Source organism: Capra hircus, chromosome 2, assembly GCF_001704415.2.
Source record: "Capra hircus breed San Clemente chromosome 2, ASM170441v1, whole genome shotgun sequence".
NCBI lineage: Eukaryota > Metazoa > Chordata > Mammalia > Artiodactyla > Bovidae > Capra > Capra hircus.
In genome coordinates this window covers 41,068,258-41,090,283 of record NC_030809.1, presented here as the reverse complement: position 1 = coordinate 41,090,283, position 22,026 = coordinate 41,068,258, and the positions used below count along the sequence as shown (strand labels likewise).

At 36.8% G+C, this 22,026-nt stretch overlaps 1 protein-coding gene across 5 annotated transcripts in view; it reads left to right on the top strand.

Moving 5' to 3' along the window:
* The window catches only part of ADAM23 (ADAM metallopeptidase domain 23), a 190,404-nt gene that overhangs the window by 116,884 nt on the left and 51,494 nt on the right, over window positions 1-22,026 (top strand). For all 5 annotated transcript variants that reach the window (XM_018060423.1, XM_018060433.1, XM_018060415.1 and 2 more), the window contains exons 7-13: window positions 1,916-1,988; window positions 2,990-3,066; window positions 5,125-5,190; window positions 15,094-15,165; window positions 17,427-17,590; window positions 18,626-18,710; window positions 19,471-19,561. In XM_018060423.1, coding sequence (XP_017915912.1) covers window positions 1,916-1,988; window positions 2,990-3,066; window positions 5,125-5,190; window positions 15,094-15,165; window positions 17,427-17,590; window positions 18,626-18,710; window positions 19,471-19,561 — 628 coding nt within the window. The remainder of the gene's footprint in view (window positions 1-1,915; window positions 1,989-2,989; window positions 3,067-5,124; window positions 5,191-15,093; window positions 15,166-17,426; window positions 17,591-18,625; window positions 18,711-19,470; window positions 19,562-22,026) is intronic.

Here is a 22,026-nt window from a genome sequence, read left to right as displayed (position 1 = left end):
TTTTAAGTCTTTGGAAATTTCAAATGTAGATAAGATAAATTTAGAGACAGGCAATAGTCATTCAGGCTATTGATAATAATAGTTGAACAGATAAGTATTTATTTTCTTTATATGGCAACATGTGTATGAATATGGGGTAGTTTCAAATTTGAGGCAGAAAAGTCTTTATGTTTGAGTAAAGCAGTATTATTTTTAACTGATAATTTAAAAATGATCAGATAATGAAGATCACCCCACCTAGATAGATAAAGACATTATGATTAAGTAAAATATTTTTCCCTTACTCTACTTGTAGGTAGATAAACTATGTACAGCACATTCATACAGTAAAAAATTGACTTTGATTTCTGGCATTGATTAAGGATCCTGTGACCCTAAAATAAAACAAAAACAAAGCCAAAGAGCAACACCCCAACCCCTGCCCCCCAAATAACAACTTTCTAAGCCTTGAGTCTTTAAATAGGTAAAATGAAATAATTTTCCATTACATCCCTCATAGGGCAATTTTACACATTTGATGAATTAATATATATGACTATGTCTATTAAACTGTTAAAGAGATTTATAAGGTGTTATTACCATAATGTTTACAGCATTGGTTTTGCATTGTTAAACCCATAATCCTTTTCTTCAGGAGCTGATTGTTATATACTTAATGCCTTTTCTCTTTTGCCTTCCTTTTTACTGCCTGCCTTTCATTCATGCAACGATTTATCCTCATCTTTACCATGGGAGAGGGAAAGAAGCAATGCTTGAAACTTTAGCTGGTTTTTAAAATTATGTTGCTAGTTGTGGGTTTCATCACTCCATGTATCTTTTCCCTGATACCAGAATTAAGAGTCTATGGTAGTTGAATTTAGATTTTTGATATTTAATTTACTACTAATTTTAGTATGCTTTATAAGTCCAGTAATATGGATAGGGTATTTCCTGTGAGAACTCATGTTATTTCTCAAATAATAAATGAATGGCAAAACTTTTAATTATTATGTCTTTTATGTAACTTAATAAGATCACTTTTTAAAATAAGTTTTTTTTTATGATTATAAAACATTGTGGGGAATTTGGAAAAGTGCACTAAGCAAATATTTAACTGAATAGTATTTATCCATTATCCCATCCCCTAGGGACAACTTCTCTTTACCTTTCAGTACGCATTCTTCCAGTTTTTCAGTGATACGTTCCCATATTTTAAAAAATAAATGGACCATTATTTTGTAATATAATTTTAACTCATTAATGTATCCTCTGAACCTCAATATTTTTGTCAAGTGGCAATGAAATATGCAACATATAGAGTGCTTATGAGCATTAAATTGGTAAATTGGTAACGCATCCTTTGCACTCAGTAATGGAAGCTTATAATGATGGAAATAAGACTTTAATAAAAGTATATCTTAGGCAAAGGATATGGATATGTTCAAGATTGTTGATAGACGTATTAAATTTCTCTCTGACCTGTGCTGCCAGCAGTGTGTAAGAGTGATTTTTGCCTTGCAACTGTAATTAACTATGGTTGTCATAATTTTTAAACCTTTGCCAACCTGCTGGCAAAAGTTGGCATATCTTTTTACTTGCATTTTGAAGAAGTGTTAAAGTATTCATCTTACATTGTGCAGTCATTGCCCACTGCTGTTTCTTTCTTGTGAATTTCTTATGCATGTGTTTGAAGAAAGTTAAGGTTTAAGAGTACTAATGAAACTATGCTTTTTATCTAAACTGGGGCAATTGGATGATGCTCTATTTTATTTGAAGTTCAGCTTTTAACAAGACATATACTTTTCATTTTTGGTAACTAAACCATCAGCATATAAATGTTCCCATTTTAAGGAGGATATTAGAGAAAGTGCTAGCACTGTTCCATACAGATGTAATCATATCTTGCGTTTTAATTGACTAATTGTTTTTGTTTCAGAAAAGCACAGGTCGGCCGCATATAATCCAGAAAATCTTGGCGGGACAATATTCTAAGCAAATGAAGAATCTCAGTAAGTTTTAATTAAAGTAGCCATTCTGTTTTATGTACTAGAAGCTTTGACTTGAAGCTTGGTAGATATGCAGGCTTGTTGGAAAGTGGAATTGGTTTGAGATCTGGAGTGAGCAGTGTCGGTGGGCAGTTCATGTGGCTTTCATGTAATGAAGCATGAAGAGTCGTTTCCAATGGAAAGACTGAAATATGAAACTCAGATGTAAAGCTGTGTTAGAAACTGTAGACTGTGGCCATATTCAACAGAGTTATTTCAGGGAGGTTCATCCTTAGATTTTCGTGGAAGTTTGCTGCTCTTTGACCAGCTGGTACTCTCTCTCATGATCTGGTTCTGAGGCATCTTAAGCACGCTTAAGATTTGGCAAAAGCCGCTTTTGGATTATTGGGGTATGCAATGTTATTTCTGTGTATCAGTACCAAACGTTTTTAGTAATTTATGCAAAAGGTTATGCCGTGCATTCTTTTTAATTCTAAAATAAATTAAGGGGGCTTCCCTGGTAGTCCTGTGGCTAAGACTCCAAGATCCCAGTGCAGGGGACCCGAGTTTGATCCCTGGTCAGGGAACTAGATCCCACATGCCACAGTGGAGACTGGAGATTTGGTGAAGCCAAATAATAAAAACCCTTTAAGAAAAGAAAAGCATTAAAGGAATAAAGTGAAAAGCATTAAAAAAATAAAGTGAATTAAGCATAGTAGAATTCTAAATTTTCTGATATCTAGGGTCAGGTGCTTGTAGATCAAATATGCATATTCTCAGGAGTCTTGAATAGCTGATTATGTTTTTCATGAGGTTTGGAAGAAAATGATGCTTTTGGATTACATTTGTGACCATGAAAATGTGAACAGTTTAATAATTGGCATGCTTTTTCCACCTTAGTTTATTTTGATTTTGAGAAGACAAATGCTATCAATGCTGCTATTCCCTCACATAATATTTTTAAAACATTCTCCCATTGAAATGCAGTCAAACATAGATTTTGGTATTCTGTCTCTTTTGCACAGGTATGGAAAGCAGTGACCAGTGGCCTTTTCTATCTGAATTACAGTGGTTGAAAAGGAGACGGAAGAGAGCAGTAAATGTGAGTGTGGCACTGAGTTACTAAATAAGAATCCTGTAATTATATAATCAACAACTTTCATAGAGCTCCTGTGTATTGATAAATGTATAGGGGCTTTGGAATTGAAATTATGTTCCTAGTGTATTTCATAATAGGTTAGAAAGCTGTAATGATGGGGACTGTTAGTAATTACATGGTAAATGCTATGTAACCAAAAATTAATTCCACAGCATATGGATTACATGGTAATTTGCTTGATAACTTAATGAGTAATTATACTGAAAATTGCACTTTTTAGTTTTTTGACTGTGTTGCACAGTCTGTGGGATTTTAGTTTGCTGACCAGGGATTGAACCCAGGCCCCTGTAATAGAATGTGGAGTCCTAGCCGCAGGACTGCCAGGGAATTCCCCAAAATTGCACAGTTAAGATAGTGTTTTGCTAAATGTAATTCTTGTGGAAAATTAGACCACCAGCCATCGAGAACTTAGTGATAGGTCAAATCACCCTCTCTTTTATGACCTTGTCTTTGTATTATGGTGATTATGGATACAATTTTCTTTAACTTGAAGATCTGTTTTTGGTTACTCTTGAAATTGCAGTTGGTAATAATACATTTTATATAGACTGTTGATGTTTGACTGCAGTCCAGTCTTATCAAATATAAACTGATCAATCACCATGTGCTCTTCTAACTATGAAAAACAAATGATAGTCCAAATGACAGTTAAAATACTTAGCCCTTGCTCTTTAAAGGATTATCTAGTAATCAAACTTTATTTTTTTTAATGAAAGTTATTTATTTATTTTATTATTTTAATTTTAATTTTATTTTTTTACTTTACAATACTGTATTGGTTTTGCCATACATTGACATAAATCCACCACAGGTGTACATGAGTTCCCAACCCTGAACCCCCCTCCCACCACCCTCCCCATATCATTTCTCTGGGTCATCCCAATGCACCAGCCCCAAGCATCCTGTATCCTCTATTGAACCTAGACTAGCGATTCATTTCTTACATGATAGTATACATGTTTCAATGCCATTCTCCCAAATCATCCCACCTTCTCCCTCTCCTACAGAGTCCAAGAGTCTGTTCTTTACATCTGTGTCTCTTTTGCTATCTCGCATATAGGGTTATAAGTTCTAATCAAACTTTAGAATATGATAATTGTCAACATTTGTCCCTTTGAGAAGTTGTGTGGTTAGGAATTAGTACAGTATTATGAGAATTTCATTCCCCTGAATTCAGGTTTCTATGTGACTACACTGGTACCTATTCCAGATGTACTATGCTATTCTTATTGAGATTTATTTATTTTAACATATTAATAATTATGCTTTTTCTCTAGAATATTTTTACATGTAAAAATTGTATGAAAACCACCTGAGCTGCTCTCTATCTGGATGAGGACCTAATGATAATTAAAAATAGTTCTTTTCTGAACGACTGTACATTTGTTGTTGTTTAGCTGCTCAGTTGTGTCCAACTCTTTGCAGCCCCATGGACTATATAGCCCAATAGGCTCCTCTATCCTTGGGGATTTTCAGGCAGGAATGTTGGAGTGGGTGTCCAGTTCCCCTTCCAAGGGATCTTCCTCACCCAAGAATCAGACCCATGTCTTCTCCAGGTCTCCTGCATTGCAGGCAGATATTTGATCTCTAAGCCACTGGGGAAGCCCAACTGTATGTTTTGTCTTTTTTTGTTCAGTTGCTAAGTTGGGTCTGACTCTTTGTGACCCTACAGACTATATGGGTTCTTCAGGCAAGAATACTAGAGTGGGTTGCCATTTCTTTCTCCAAAGGATCTTCTCGGACCAGGGATCAAACGCATGTCTCTTGCATTGGCAGGCAGATCTTTACCACTGAGCCACCAGGGAAGCCCAATTGTGTGTTTACTCACACTTTATAGTCAGTTTTTCCTTCCATTTCCCTGACCAAGTTTCTTTGAGGATGTTCATAAAGCGAGCAGCAAAGAGTTCTTCTGAAATTCTAAGTCAGTCTTCCATTTAACAGTCAGCATTAGAGATATTTTCTTTAGCCACCATTCTGATCACATATTTTTATTTTCTACAGCCATCCCGTGGTGTGTTTGAAGAAATGAAATATTTGGAACTAATGATTGTTAATGATCACAAAACGGTAAGAATACAGAATCAATGGGTTTTAGACTGGACAGTTTACTTAAGAAACAATAATACTCTTCTCTTAACTTCTGTCAAAGTAAAATACTTAAAAGACATGTGAAGAATAATTATTATCCTCCATTGGCCCCTCTTGAGGATAAAGTAGGAATTTTCTTAACCATACTCTGCTGAACCACTTTCCTTATAAAATATCTTGGCTGAAGCCCAGAGCATTCTGAAGGGTCTTGGTCAGTAGGCTCTTTGCTAGTACAGTTGAATCCACAGATACAGATGGCCGACTGGATCTACTGTAATGTACTGCACAATTTTGTATAAAGTCCTTGAGCATCAAGATTTTGGCATCTTTGCTGCTGCTGCTGCTGCTGCGTCGCTTCAGTCATGCCTGACTCTGTGTGACCCGATAGACGGCAGCCAGCATCTTTAGGGGCTCCTAAAACCAACCACCCTTGGATACTGCAGGACCACTTTATACCCAATACTTGTGGTGTGCTGGTAAATGCTTAACACTTGGTTCTCTGAAAAAACAGCTTTGATTTAAAATGTTTGCTGATACTACTATATATATATATATATATATATATATATTAGTTAACCTATTATATATAATAGGTTAACTAATAAGGATCTATTGTATAGCACAGGAAACTCTACTCAATACTCTATAATGGCATATATGGGAAAAAAGTGCGTATATGTATATGTATAACTGATTCACTTTGGTGTACACCTGAAAATAATGCAGCTTTGTAAATCAACTATACTCCAATAAAAAATGTTAAAAAATGTTTGCTGATATCCATGGTGTAAATGCTCCTCCATGGCTAATTTCAAGCTACCAAAGTGATGTCATTAAATGAGGATCTAGGAAAGATGTATTCAGTTAGCTCATGTGAATTGGTGAGAGCTGGCTCCAGTACCCTACTGCCCCATTTTCCAAATTGTTTAGGGCACTTGTAATTTTTGTTGTAATTACATAATTCAGTTTTTTAAGCTGTATAAACTAAGGCAAAAAATAATTTGCTTTATGAAAGCTAAGTTACATTTTTGGAGAGTCTTTATAAAGATGGGACTGTTAAGACACACCTACAAGTCAGTATAGATGAAAAACTTGTAAAAAATTGCAACAAAAATTCAGATATTTTGGAAATATCTTTAAGTCCTTGTTTTTCTTTAAGGAAATCAAAGTTAGGTTAGTAAACCTATTAGGTTAGATTTTATATAATGTATATGTAATATAACCTATTGCTGTTGTGTCCGACTCTTTGCGACCCCATGGACTGCAACACTCCAGGCTTCCCTGTCCATCACCAACTCCTGAGCTTGCTCAAACTCATGTCCATTGAGTCGGTGATGCCATTCAACCAGCTCGTTCTCTGTCGTCCCCTTCTCCTCCTGCCTTCAATCTTTCCCAGCATCAGGGTCTTTTCTAATGAGTCGGGTCTTCGTACTAGGTGGCCAAAGCATTGGAGCTTCAGCTTCAGCATCAGTCCTTCCATTGAATATTCAGGATTGATTTCCTTTAGGATTTGACTGTTTTGATCTCCTTGCTGTCCAAGGGACTATTATATGAAATTCTAATCAGCAGAAAAGCCCTTAAAACTATATGTTTTTTAAAATGTTGATTTAATTTATATCTAAACTTTTTTGGGGTCTCTGCTTTAACTGATGTTTTCCATTAATTACCAAGTACTGGCTCAATTATAGGGCTTCCCTTGTGGCTCAGACAGTAAAGTGTCTGCCTACAATGCAGGAGACCCAGGTTTGATCCCTGGGTCGGGAAGTTCCCCTGGAGAAGGAAATGGCAACCCACTCCAGTATTCTTATGCTGAATATGAAGCTATTCAGTAGCATCCCTCTTAGTATGATACACAGACTTATGTTTTGAACCAGTAGCTTTTAAGTACATTGCTTGAATGTTATTAGGAAGCAGAATTATGTATAATTTAGGACATATCTTTTGTGATAGAAAAGAAAACCAAAAGTGCTAATAGCCATTTTAGATAACAAAGGCTAAAATATGACTTTCTAAAGGACATTAATTTTCCTAAAATGCCAAGATGATTTTTTAATCTGAATTATATTTGTTGATTGGAGCTTTGAGATTATTACCGTCTTCTGAATCTTTAGGTATGTGGTAAAATTATTTTAGAAGCCTAAACTTTTCCCAACATCCAGTGTACAATATTTTTACAGTAGTGAAAAAAATAATTAAGATATATACATTACCTTTAAATTCACAAAGTGGATTCACATATAGCTGGTAATTGATAGACAAATTCTCCAACCCATGACTTGTGATTCCAATCTCTTGTTCCACGACTCTGTTAGGAAGATTCATGAAACCATTAATCAAAGAGCAGATTTCAGAAACTGTACAAATAGGAAGCTTGATTAATTTAGAAAATTATATATTTTGAATTTATTTTTATGTCTTTTAAAATGGGAAGCCTTTAAATAATCTTGTCTTTATTTATGAATAATAAAATAGTACCCACCTTTAAAATATTGCTTTGTAGATAGAATATTTCTAATATTATTTATATTCTGTGATAAAGTTACCTTATTTAGGTTACCAGTCTTTTAATGGTAAATCTTAGTAATTTGTTTTATTGTTATTATTAGAGTGAGAATTAGAAAGTACATCTGTCTTTGAAACCAGAGAAAAGAACTATAATTCCCTCTGATAAGTTTGGAGGGAATACATGCTATGAAATGGAAAAAAAGAAAGCCTTTATTATTGGATGATAATAAGGCCTAAAGTAGAAATATATTAAGAAGATTTCTACTGTTTTTTTAAATTGAAGTATAGTGGGTGTTCATTGGAAGGACTGATATTGAAGCTGAAACTGCAATATTTTGGCCACCTGATGCGAAGAGCTGACTCATTTGAAAAGACCCTGATACTGGGAAAGATTGAGGGCAGGAGGAAAAGGGGACGACAGAAGATGAGGTGGTTAGATGCCATCACTGACTCAAAGGACCTGAGTTGGGGTAAACTCCAGGAGTTGATGATGGACAGGGAGGCCTGGTGTGCTGCAGTTCATGGGGTCGCAAAGAGTCGGACACGACTGAGCAACTGAACTGAACTGAATAGTTGATTTACAGTGTTTCAGATGTATGGCAAAGTGATTCAGTTATACAGATTCTCTTCCATTGCACGTTATTACAGGATATTAAATATAGTTCCTTATGCTATACAGTGTGCTTCCCAGGTGGTCAGTGGTAAAGAATCTGCCTGCCAAACAGGAAATATCTGACAAGCAGGAGATGCGGGTTTCATCCCTGGGTTAGGAAGATCCTCTGGAGAAGGAAATGTCAACCCATTCCAGTATTTGTGCCTGGGAAATCCCATGGACAGAGGAACCTGGCAGGCTACAGTCCATGGAGCTGCAAAGAGTTGTACATGACTGAACAACCTAACAGCAGCAGTAGTGCTATATAGAAGGTTCTTACTAGATTTCTACTAGTTACATAAATGCTGCTTTGGAGCAATAGAACTAAATAGATTCCTTTTCTTAAACCAACTTGGATTCTAGCTCATAACAGTCCCAAATAAGTGGGTCATTTTATAAGAATTTTTTTTCTTTTGAGAGTTATTGTTCAGTCGTTAAATGGTGTCCAACTCTTTGCAACCTCATGGATTGCAGCACCCTAGGCTTCCATGTCCTTCACTGTCTCCCAGAGTTTGCTTAAATTCATGTCTTTTGAGTCGGTGATGCCATCCAGCCATCTCATCTTCTGTCACCCCTTTCTCCTCCTGCCCTCAATCTTTCCTAGCATCAGGGTCTTTTCCAATGAGTCGGCTTTGCATATCAGGAGGCCAAAGTATTGGCACTTCAGCTTCAGCATCAGTCCTTCCAGTGAATATTCAGGGTTGATTTCCTTTAGGATTGAGTGGTTTGATCTCCTTGCCATCCAAGGGACTCTCAAAAGTCTTCTCCAGCACCACAACTTGAAAGCTTCAGTGCTCAACCTTCTTTACAGTCCAACTCTCACATCCGCACATGACTACTGGAAAAACCCTGATAGCTCACTTGGTGAAGAATTCGCCTGCAGTGCAGGAAACCCCAGTTCTATTCCTGGGTTGGGAAGATCTGCTGGAGAAGGGATAGGTTACCAATTCTAGTATTCTTGGACTTTGCTTGTGGCTCGGCTGGTAAAGAATCCGCCTGCTATGTGGGAGACCTGGGTTTGATCCCTGGGTTGGGAAGATCCCCTGGAGAAGGGAAAGGCTACCCACTCCAGTATTCTGGCCTGGAGAATTCCGTGAACTGTGTAGTCCATGGCGTCGCAAAGAGTTGGACATGACTGAGGGACTTTCACTTTCACTTTGACTATACAGACCCTTGTCAGCAAAGTGATGTCTCAGCTTTTTAATATGCTGTCTAGGTTTGTCATAGCTTTTCTTCCAAGGAGCAAGCTTCTTTTAATTTCATGGCTGCAGTCATCAACAGTAGTGACTTTGGAGCCGAAGAAAATAAAATTTGTCACTGTTTCTACTTTTTCCACATCTGTTTGCCATGAAGTGATAGGACTGGTTGCCATGATCTTAATTTTTTGAATGTTGAGTTTTAAGCCAGCTTTTTCACTCTCCTCTTTTACCTTTATCAAGAGGCTCTTTAGTTCCTCTTCACTTTCTGCTATTAAGGTGGCATCATCTGCGTATATGAGGTCGTTGATATTTCTCCTGGCAGTCTTGATTCCAGCTTGTAATTCATCCAGCCCGGCATTTCTCATGATGTACTCTGCATATAAGTTAAATAAGCAGGGTGACAATATCCACCCTTGAGGTACTCCTTTCCCAGTTTTGAACCAGTCTGTTGTTCATGTCTGATTCTAACTGTTGCTTCTTGACCTGCATATAGGTTTCACAGGAGTCAGGTAAGGTGGCCTGGTATTCCCATCTCTTTAAGAATTTTCCACAGTTTGTTATGATCCACACAAATTCATGAAATGAGAGTTGAGAAAAGTTATTTTTAAAAGATGTGCTTTATATGAGATGAAGATAGTTTTTGAATTTGAATACTTAATAAGGGATATATCAGAATATGGATCAGGTTCTTAAATTTTGTGTGTCAAAGTAAAATTAAACTAGAATAATTGTCATCTATTTAAAAAAGTGTTTTTGGCTGCATTGCACAACAGGTGGGAACCTCCCTGACCAGGGACTGAACCTGTACACCCTGCAGTAGAAGCATGGAGTCTTAAGCACTAGACCACCAGGAAAGTCTGACATCTGTTTTTTAATATCTGGATGTTTACTGTTGGGTTTTAGAGTGTCTTCCCTCTGAGAGTGCTCATCTTATAATCTTTGTGCTGCATGAGACAACACATTTATTTTCATAACTATGACCCTCAGGTTGAAAATCAAGCTCTAATTTTAATTATTTTCAAAAAGCAAATATCTTTTAAATAATTTTTATTGGAATATAGATGATTTACAACATTGTGTCAGTTTCAGATGTACCACAAAGTGAATCAGTTATTCCTATACATACAAGATATTCACTCATTTTTAGATTCTTTTCCTATAGAGACCATTATAGAGTCTTCAGTAGAGTTCCTTATGCTATATTGTAGGTCTTTATCAGTTATCTATTTTATACATAGTAGTGTGTGTATGTCAATCCCAATCTTCCAGTTTATCCCTACCCGCCTTTCCTTCCTGGTAACCATAAGTTTGGGGCTTCCCTGGTAGCTCAGTTGGTAAAGAATCTGCCTGCAATTTGGGAGACCCAGGTTCGATCCCTGGGTTGGGAAGAACTCCTGGGGAGGGGAATGGTTACCCACTCCAGTATTCTTGTCTGAGAAACCCCAGGGAGAGAGGAGCCTGGTGGGCTACAGTCCATGGAGTCACAAAGAATTGGACATGACTGAACGACTAACACTAAATAACCATAAGCTTGTTTTCTACATATTTAACTCGGTCTGTTTTGTAAATAGGTTCATTTGTACCTTTTTTTAAAGATTCTACATGAGTGGTATTATATGATGTTTGTCTATCTCTGACTTATTTCACTCAGTAAGATGTTCTCTAGGGCCATCCATGTTGCTGAAAATAGCATTATTTCATTCAAAAATCAATATCTTAAGGATTGTGCTTGTTCAGAAAGGAGAAGCAAATTTGACACTTTAAATGTAAATTATTCTCAGCAATCGGAAAGTGTGAAAATAAATTCGTTCATAAATGGAGATTACATATTTTTCTTTGTGTGTATAATTAATTCTCACTCTTGCAGGAAATAGAAACATTTTGCCTACATTTACTTTCAAGTATACCTTCTTTAAAATCAGAGTAACCTAATATTGCCTTCCTGAAAAAATGCAGATATCTTATTTGGAACAAGCATCCTATATTATCAGTAGCTTTCAATTAGAAAAAAATCTCTCAATTTTGTGTAAACCATTTTAGCAGCAGGCTGGCAGAGTCTAATTTGTGAGCCAATTATAGCCTTGATAGGGGTCTGCAAACATTTCTTTGAGCGGCTTAAGCTAAATATTAATGTAAATATTAAACACCTTTTTCTATTAGAAAACTAATTGAAATATTTTAAAGTGTATGAAAAACAAATGTTTTTCTACCTTGTTACTATATCTTTATGTAAAAGTCAATAGGTGAAAATATGTAATGATAACTCATATTTCAATTTAAACCTCTTGTGGTTTTCCTTATTTAAAAGCCACTATATTTTATGGGGCTTCCCAGGTGGCACTAGTGGTAAAGAACCCACCTGCCAATGCAGGAGACATAGAGATGTGGGTTCGATCTCTGGGTCAGGAAGATCCCCTGGAGGAGAGCACGGCAACCCACTTCAGTATTTTTTTGTTTTGGCCATAGGCTGTGGCATGTGGGAGCTTGATTCCCCAACCAGGGATCAAACTCGTGCCCCCATAGTGAAAGCCAGGAATCTTAACCCCTGTACTGCTAGGGAAGTCCCCCACTCCAGTATTCTTGGCTGGAGAAAACCATGGACTACAGGCCATACTATTGCCAAGAGTCAGACACGACTGAAGTGACTTAGCACACACACACACACATATTTTATAGGTACCCCAACAAATTATGATTTTTCATCAATGATCATGATTTATTAAGCATGTACATAAACTATTTTATATTACTTGTTAACAAGTTTATCTCTTACGTCGACCCAGAGTAAGCATTGAATTCCAGCTGTTTGATCTTGGATAATTATTTATCCTCTCTGAGCCTCACTTTCCACATTTATAAATGGGGATAATAAAACTTACCTCACTGAGGAGGGCCAATATTTGTTGTAGGGGAAACACTAATCATAGATCCTAGTAAATCCTAGGAACTCAATTATATTGAATTTCAAGTGAATAAACCTAGTGGTCACTCTTTTTCCTTGTCATACTTGTTTTCTCAGCAGCATTGGATAAGTTGGTTATTCTTCCCTATTTGAAATGTTGTCTTCATCTTTCTGCTTCTATGACACAATAGCTGTCTCACGTCATTGTCCATTTTCTTCTTAGACGTGTATGTTTGGCCTTTAGAATTTTGAGAATGCCCCATAGCTTGGTTTGGGCTCTCTTTTCTTTCTATAACTTTCTCTCAAGTGACCACTTCCAGTCCTAAGTTTTTAAATTATATCATGACTTAAATTCATCACTCTCAACTTTATACTCTAACCTGCTGAGTTGCATAGTTCTATTAATATAACTGACTGCCTACTTCAATATTAGGTAGACATCTCACATGTAACATTTATAAATCAGAACTCTTGGTTCCTTAGTCCTAAATGGCTTTTCCCCTAGTCTTTCTCATCATTTTAAATGGCACACTCCTGACTCCACCGCAGCTATTCCAGTTCAAAACCTCAGAGAAATGTTTTACTCTCTTTCCTTATCTTCCACATCCTATGCAGGTGTCCTGTCTTCATTGTTTTTTAACCTGGACTATTACAATACTTTCCCAACAGATCTCTCTTCCATTCTTGACCCTCTCTAATTCACTCCCCTTACAGCAGGCAGAGTGATCTTTCTAAAAAGAAAGAGGTGGAAGTTACAAATATGAAATAAATGAAAACATCACATTCTGATAGACTTTTGAAGTTCTCATTTTTTAACTTGCCAGTCATACTTTCCATGTTCATTATACTATAAAAGAACATTTCCCAAAAGGACAAATTAATGTTCAGAAGCAAAACAAATTCATTTGAATAGGTGTGTTACACCATTGCCCTAGAATAGATGTCAACTAATATTTTTTTCCCTTTCTTTTTTTCATAAGTGCTTCTTAATGTCAGGAATTTTTTTAAGTGTACAACTCAGTGACATTTAGTTTTACATCCATTACCTCTATCCAGTTTCCAAATATTTAATCACCCACAAGAGACTTAATGTTGAGCCTTTGCTTTTACTTTCAAATATATTTTTGAAAATTTTCAGCTTGTGTAATTTGCTAGGCAACTTAAAATGCTGAGCTCTTTACAGCAGCTTCTTTGTGCTAAGTTTAAAAACACCTGTTAGAATATCTCGCTGTGTCCTCACATGATGGAAGGGACTAGGGATCTCTTTAGATACTTTTTTTAAAAGTAATCCCATTCATGAAGACCCCATCCTCATAACTTAAATACTGGTCAAAGATCCCACCTAATACCATCATTTTGGAGTTTGGAATTTTAGCATAAATTTGTGGAGCACACAAATATTCACACCATAGCAAATATTATAAATATAAATAGCCATAAATTAATGATGCTCCTAATAACACAATACTAATTTATTGCACATTTGTTATGGGTTGTCAGTATGCTCAGTATTATAAAAATTTTATATCAGATATATAAGCATTAAGACGTACTCTTCATTTTAAAAATATAGTAACAGGATTAAAGAGAATGAAATAAAGGGGTTCTGACAAATTTATAGTGTAAAAATGGACAAAGGAGAAAAAAAAAGACTATTATGAAAAGTGCACTTTTTAATAATTATAATTGAAGTCAAATTTTAAAGATATGGTACATATCTTATTTGGTAGTTTTAAAAATGTTTTTCTTTTTCTTCAACAGAAGGCATAATCCCCCTGTGGTAAATGTCCTCTCAAAGCCATATTAAGCTAAGAACTCCTTACTAACACTGTAGCCCTTCAGATGTTATGTAATTATTCTATTAATTTACTTTATTTCCTTAAATGGTCATAAATAACCATAAACAACCATACTGTTGGCACATTTCATGTATACGTTTCGTCTCTTCTTTGACTTCTGAGCTGTCAAAAGCAAAAGGCTTCGTTTGGAGGAGGTATTCTTCTGAAAGGATATACTAAAATGTATGAGAGATGTAGTCCATAGTGTGGACTGAATCTAAAGTGTTGCCTAAGAAATCTTGATCTTTGTATGAGCTTGAATTCAAGTGAGAAGGGTGTCCTGTAGGGATTAAATTTCTTGGTCTACACTCTTGATAAACTGGTAAAGTCAAGTAACAAATTTAAAAAGGATTGCATTTGTTAGACATCGAGAGTGATTAGCAGCTTACTGCTCAAATGTGAAGTTTCTCACACAGAATCACTTGGCTCTCCCCACTATCCAGAACATCATGGGTATTTTTAAAAATTAAAATAATTAATTTAAAATTATTAATTTAATAATTAATTTTTAAAATTGGAGGATAACTGCTTTACAGTGTTGTGTTGGTTTTATCATGGGTATTTTAGACAGTTATACTCTTCCTGCTTAACAGAGAAATAAAATAAGAACACTGCTGTGTCCAAACACAGCACAAACTGAATTTGGTATTTTTAATTCCCATTTCTACTCTTGCTGTCAGATTTCTGTTTTTGTGGAATTTTGAAAATATGTCATTAAATTATGGTTTGACAGTGGCTGGTCTTTGTCTCCCCTCCCCCTGCTGCGCCCCCACCTCCTGACCCCAGTATAAGAAGTGTCGTTCTTCTCTCGCACATGCGAACAACTTTGCAAAGTCTGTGGTCAATCTTGTGGATTCTGTAAGTATCCTGGTTTTCTTGAACCTGTTTTTCCAAGATGGAATGGTTTATATATCCATTATTTACTTGTTGCTTTAGTTGTTTCTGGGACAAAAGTAAAAATACTATCCTTAAGCTCATCTGGCTAAGAAATTATAGACTGGTCTGAATCACAAAGAAGAGTGTTATCAGAGTTTCAGGGGATTGTTGAGTTAGTTATTCTTGGGATCCCAAAGTTGCGTTGATGTTGCTTCTGGGTGATATCTGGATATTATTTTCACCAGAGTCTATGGAGGACAAAACATAGAGAAAATTAGCTACAGAACAGAGTGTAAATTAAACTTGGCAAGTGAGGCTTCGTTAATAATAATCAGCTGAGCTTATCATCTTAAATATATAGCAGAAAAAAACTAATAGATTGAGGTGGATTATGTTTGGTGAATATAGGCAGTCCAAAAATTTTTTTAAAAGAACCCAAATTTATTTTCTTAGTGTTCCTATGAGAATGCTTCAGACTGTATTTCTAGATGACAAAGTTAAGTGCAGTTCCCAAATAGAGCTAATTTAAAAGTAAAATATATATCTTCTTAAAAAAGGCTTCTAATCCCTAAATCGTTCATATTGACATTTTTTCCTCTTCTCATTCTGATAGGAAATCTATGAGTGTGGATATTATTCTTTATGTTCCAATAAATAATTCAATTTGAATAGTCATAAATAAACAGCATAATATTTTGTGTGTTCTAACATAAAGTTCTGTTTTGTAAGCTAAATATATATATATTTATCCAATATTTATTGTATATACTGGGAAAAACATTATAAATTGCTTAATATCTAAATGATACTAATTTTTTCCAAAGAACTGCCTTCCTTTTTGCCTTAAATTTAAACAGTCCAAAAGCCTCTAATCATCTAAACACTCATATAGTACCTAGTTGGCACAGTTGGGCTTTCCTGGTGGCTCAGCAGTAAGGAATCCACCTGCAATACAGAAGCTGCAGAGACCCAGGTTCAATCTCTGGGTCGGGAAGATCCCCTTAGTAGGAAACGGCAACCCACTCCAGTATTCTTTTCTGGAGAATTCCATGGACAGAGAAGCTTGGTGGGCTACATTCCATAGAGTTGCAGAGTCAGACAAAACTGAAGCAACTTAGCACAGGAACGGTTGAACAGAATAATATGGGTAGAGGGTAACAGAATGTCACATAGAGTTAAGATTGAAATTCTGAAAGCCAGTTATCACTGGGTTTATTAATTTTCTTTAATTTCAGCCCTTGTCAGTCTTCTCAGAGGATAAGTATAAGTGGATGTGAAAAAGAGAATATTAAACCTCACTTTTCCCATGCCCTATCTATTTACTTGGTGGAATCTTAGTGTTTGTCATTTCACCATGATTGAATAGAATCACATCTTGCAATGTGTCATTTTTATTTTGAGTTATACAAGGTTCTGAAGTCGACCAACTATTTTTTCAAAGACATTACATTTAACTCACTTCTTGTTGTAAAATCATTATAGTGTCAGATTAATTTAGACATGATGGTGTTTCCTTTCTTCAGTATGTTCTAAAGTCATCCGTTGTTTTCTTAATTAGCTTGAAAATAGGACAAAACATTCATCAAAATTGCTTACATGAGTGAATTCTTTAACTACTGGGCCAAAAGGAGAGAAAGAGCAGAAAGTTACAATTTAAATGTTGTGAGTGATGTCACCCTGTAGTGAGAGGTACATCGGTAATGTAAGTCTGCTCCTCCTTCTTTTTGGCCTCAAATTGGTGTTTCTCTTCCGGTGTTATTTTACTTTTCATATAACAAGGATTCCAAGGATAAGCCAACCTTGGCGTTAATGCTTGTCCAAGGATTTAGTAATCTGTTCCAGTCCTGCAGGAATAACTGATCATATCACACGTACTCAGAGCGAGTGTATCAGACTCCAACCTGTTATTCCCTGAGGTTTGGAAGGGTGATTTTGCTGAACCTTGATTTGAATTTACATCCATACTTTAGGACTGTGATGCCCTAGAGAGATGCTGGCTACTAAAAGTGCTGATTGGGGATTGAAGTAACTTTGTCCAAGAGGCTGAACTTTGTGACTGTTCTTCCTTTTTTTTTTTGCTCTTGAAAAAGAGAAAGGAAAAGAAGATTCTCTCTGAGGAGCTAATTCTGACCTCGTGTTCTCCTCTCACCTCCCCTCCTGTCCCTCCGCTGACTTTGAATCACTGATTGTGCATGTTTGACCCAGTGTTTTCCTCCTGCACCTGTCCTGTTGTCTACCCTCAGATTTACAAGGAGCAGCTTAACACCAGGGTTGTCCTGGTGGCTGTAGAGACCTGGACCGAGAGGGATCACATTGACATCACCACCAACCTTGTGCAGATGCTCCACGAATTCTCCAAATACCGACAGCGTATCAGACAGCATGCTGATGCTGTGCATCTCATTTCGTATGTATTCCCAGCCCTTGGCTTGATATTGATCTCTATCCCTTTATTGTTAGCAGTTAGGTTATATATTAGTAAATCTATCCTGAACAAGATTGAGGTTGATTCCTCTGTTACCTAAGAAGCACAGAAGTAGGCTGCCCGGTGTTGAAACAGTGGTTCCACAGTCATGAGATCTACTTTTAGAGCACTTCCCTCTTTTCAGACCTTCCATCCTCAAGGTCAATTCATGACTCAAGACAGCTGCTGACACTCCAGCCTTCATCACAGGCAATAGGAATGCCAGGCAGGGAGAAGTGTGAAAGGACCCTCCCTCCAGCTAACCCGTTGTAGTAGATTTCCTGAAAACATGCGTGTATCAATTTCATTAACAAATCATCTACTAGATCTTTATCACAGTGGCCACAATGAGCTGTAAGAGAGTCTAGGAAAGATAGTCCTTTGAAATGAACTATTGAGTAAAATTGATGTTCCATCACTAAAGAAAGGGGATATCTTGTTTACTTCTGATAAGTTGTTCACTTCCCCACTGGTGGTTAAGCTGTTTTCAGACAGTCCTCTAAGGTTCTGTCCTGGGATCAAACTAGCTGAAGTCCTTCTTCCTTCTTTATTCTCTCCTGTTACTCTTTGCTTTTCTCTCAGTGTTTAATCAGCAATTTACAGTTGTCAATATTTTGTATAACTACTAGATAGTCTCTACTAAAAATATCAAGGACTGTGGTCTCTATCTTTGTGCCTCAATTTCTGTGCCAGTATGTGGTGCTTAGGTGCTCAATTGATTTTGACTCAATTGAGATTATTTAACATAACATTAAAGGTGTTTATGATAACATACATTTAGAAGTATTTAAAATGTAGTTTTTGGCTTCCCGAAGGAAGGTTGGTTTGGAGTATTCAGTGTAGGAGAATAGATGTATTGAAATTGAATATTAATAGAATAAAGTTGGAATTAATGGAATTAATTGGACTATTAATGGAATAAAATTGAAATATAATGGTCACTACATTGGTTTCCTAATAGCACTTATTTTTCCTAAGGCGTGTGACATTCCACTATAAGAGGAGCAGCCTGAGTTACTTTGGAGGTGTCTGTTCTCGCACAAGGGGAGTTGGTGTGAATGAGGTAAATGTTATCAATTTTCCTAAAGTAGAGCGTTATCTGTGCATCTGATTTCTTTCTTCCCTGTGGCCTAGTTTACATCCCTTCTCAGGCCTGTTTAGAATGATAATGACATTGAGAATATAGTGTAAGTGGTTTGTATTAGTAAATAGAACCCAAAGTGATCTTTGGTGTTAGAAAAGAGCTATTGTTTCATATCATAATGATAATTTTTCCTATTTGTCAGGCAGATGCAAACTGAAGATTGGCCCAGAAATTTCTTGGCCTCTGTATATAAGTTTCTATAATCTTGTTAATCCTTCTGTTAGGACTTTTTAAAGAATTATCTGCTCTTCTGCCCATGTTAGGTTTAACACACCCTCCAAGTAGAACCAACTAAATCTAAACCTTGGTCAATTCCTGAATATATAATGGTACTAGATTATCCCAGTAGCCATCATTCAGTGGAGACTTCTCTTGACAGATTTGTAGTAAGTTGAATTTATTCTCGGTTTGGTATGAAGTGAAATGGGGTACAGCCTTTTATGATTTTATGCTTCCATGTGAAAACATCAAGTTCTGAGAGATGCCACATAGTGAGAGAGACTTTCTGCTTCTTGGGCCCAGTTGCAAGGAAGAAGTGATAAGGAGCATATGCCGTCTTTTGATGCTGTGAGGCTCTACTTAGGGGACTGAGAAGATATGTGGTAATGATTAAGAAATAATAACTAGCTTTGTGCCCTCTCTCAAATGTTTCCCACACACTTTCAACTCTGAAAAACAGTATGGTCTTCCAATGGCAGTGGCACAAGTATTATCGCAGAGCCTGGCTCAAAACCTTGGAATCCAATGGGAACCTTCTAGCAGAAAGCCAAGTATGTACACTGACCTTCTTACTTTCATGTGCCATTCTGTCTGTATAATGCATGTCCGGTCAAAAAAGAAATATTTTTCATTCCTAAGTCATAATAGCTTAACTGTGGTATATCTCCTTCCCCTAAACAAATGATAAAATGAGTAATTTAAGATAACTCTTAATTTGTGTGGGTTGGCGAAATGTCCCTTTCAAAGTCTGTAAAATCATCCTTTCTCAGGATGATCAGCTCTTTCTCATACTGCAGAATGTTGGGGTACTTAGAGGTGAATACTCAGCCTGTGGGATCAGTTGAATACAGACACAAGATGTCAGTGGAGCTCCATCACAAGTTCAGCTGGATCAGAAAAAAAGATCTGGAATTAAAAGGAGCTTAAACCCTAATGAAATTTACCAACATAGTGCCATCATTAACATTAGAGTAGCTTCCCGTACAGGCATCCCATCCTGGGGGCAGGTGAGAGAGGATAACACTCCTCTCTACTGAGCTGGCAGGGCCTCAATGGAGTAGAAACAGCCACAAATCCCATCCTGTAGGAAAACACAGCCAGTGACTACTGGATATCACTTTCCTCATTAGCCAGAGGAGAGGCAGATGGAAAGACAAGTCTGAGATTCTAGAGGTGAGGTGTTAAAGGCCCACAGTAATTTGAGGGGAGTCCTTGAACATTTTAAATTTCTTTTAAAATTAGTATAAAATCCAGCTTGGATTATATTCCTCTTTATAGCAATACAATAGTAAAATATAATTTCTATTAATAATACACTTTTGTGGCAGAAGGCCAAAGTGCCTAGGAAGCCCACGATGTGATCCTGTGGAAAAAAAGACTGAGGTGTTCACTCCAATCAACTGGAAATCTACTCTCCTCTGTGAAAATATCAGATGCTAGGGATAAAGGTGTCCTTCTCCACCCCCTCCCCAAAGAAGAAAAGGATAAATATCTACCTTAACATTATCCTATGCTTTATATCTTTTTGACTACTATCAAATAATTGTCATTAATGGATAGTGTTATGGAAACTTGAAATAAAATCTATATCCAGGGTGTCTCGATTCCCTTTAAGGGCCTATTAGGTCATCACTTTATGGGTACATTAAGTCTGGTGGCATTTAGCAAATCTCCACAAACTTTCATCTGTTAATTTCTTGCTCAGAGTGTTTGCTTTCCCAGAGTACGCATTAAAGGAGGTGGTTCAGGTTTCACTGGCTGGCATCAATGCCCGAAAATCAGAAGGAGTAGGACCAGGTTTATGACCTTGTTTGAAAAACCTGGAACCAAGAAGAAGCCAGTGCTGGGGGCAGCTAAGAGATCTCACTGAGTCATATGATGGAGAAGGGTGAGCAATAGGGTTCATTACTAATACCAGGCATACTTCCTTCCTTTAGAAAATTCTTTATTCCTTTGTGAATTGTTTGTTCAGATAGATTAGTTCTGAATTGTGAATTTTTAAAAATCCATTTGGAAGTCTTTAAAAATATCTTTGTCTATCACAGCAAAGAGAAAAGAAAAAAATGAATGAAAAGGCTAGCCTGTCACACTGTCCATATGTCCATCTGTGGTATCTGTGTTAAGTTTATGATTGTTATTTCATTTAGATGATTTGACATTTCTATTTTAGATTGCTCTCTTTTACTGTATGTTTTAGCTTAGTGTTCTTCAAGCCTCTGGCTGATCCTCGCTTTGACTATAGCAGATTGAATTCTCTTCTCTAATGTCCAGTGTGCTCTGTTAGCAGGACTTCAGTGAGGACTCACTGAACTGTGCAGCAGAGCTTTGTAGTTCCCAGAGAACACAGGCTACCATCTCATGTGAGCCCCAGAACCATTCTGGGAGATGGGCACAGAGATGCCTTCCCATTTTAGAGGTGGAAATCCTGAGACCCAAGAAATGCTAAGTCACTTGCCTATGAAACTCTCATCAGATAGAACTTGGACTAGAACACTAGTTTGTGACGCCTATCTTGGACCACAGTACTTTCCATTAAACCTTAAACTAGAAACTGAATTGAATTCTCTGAGGTACAAAAATGAAGAGAGGCACAATTTTATTTCTTGCAGCCGTTGTCTTAGGAGGCAAGCTATACTTGTTGGAAAGGAAAAAGAAATATTAATTTAAATGAAATAGGTTTTGCTGTTGATTCTTTTCCTAGATTAAAGAAGTTAGCAATGAATAATTAAGGAGTTAAAAAATGACTAGCTCTCCACCCCCAGCAGCCCCTTAGCAATCCTGCAGGCAAATCAGCTGGGCAAGATAGCATCTGAAGAAAGATCAGGAGGAGTCAGGCAGTTTGCACACAATGGGAAACAATGCAGAATCCAACCTCTTGCCCTCAGAACTCACTGAAATTTTTTCTCCTTTTTCCCTTAAAAAACTGCCATGGCCAAGCAGAATCTTCAGAGTTGGTTTGAGACATGAGTCTGCCTTCTCCCCAAGTGTCTGGCTTCCTGATTAAAGCAACCTTTCC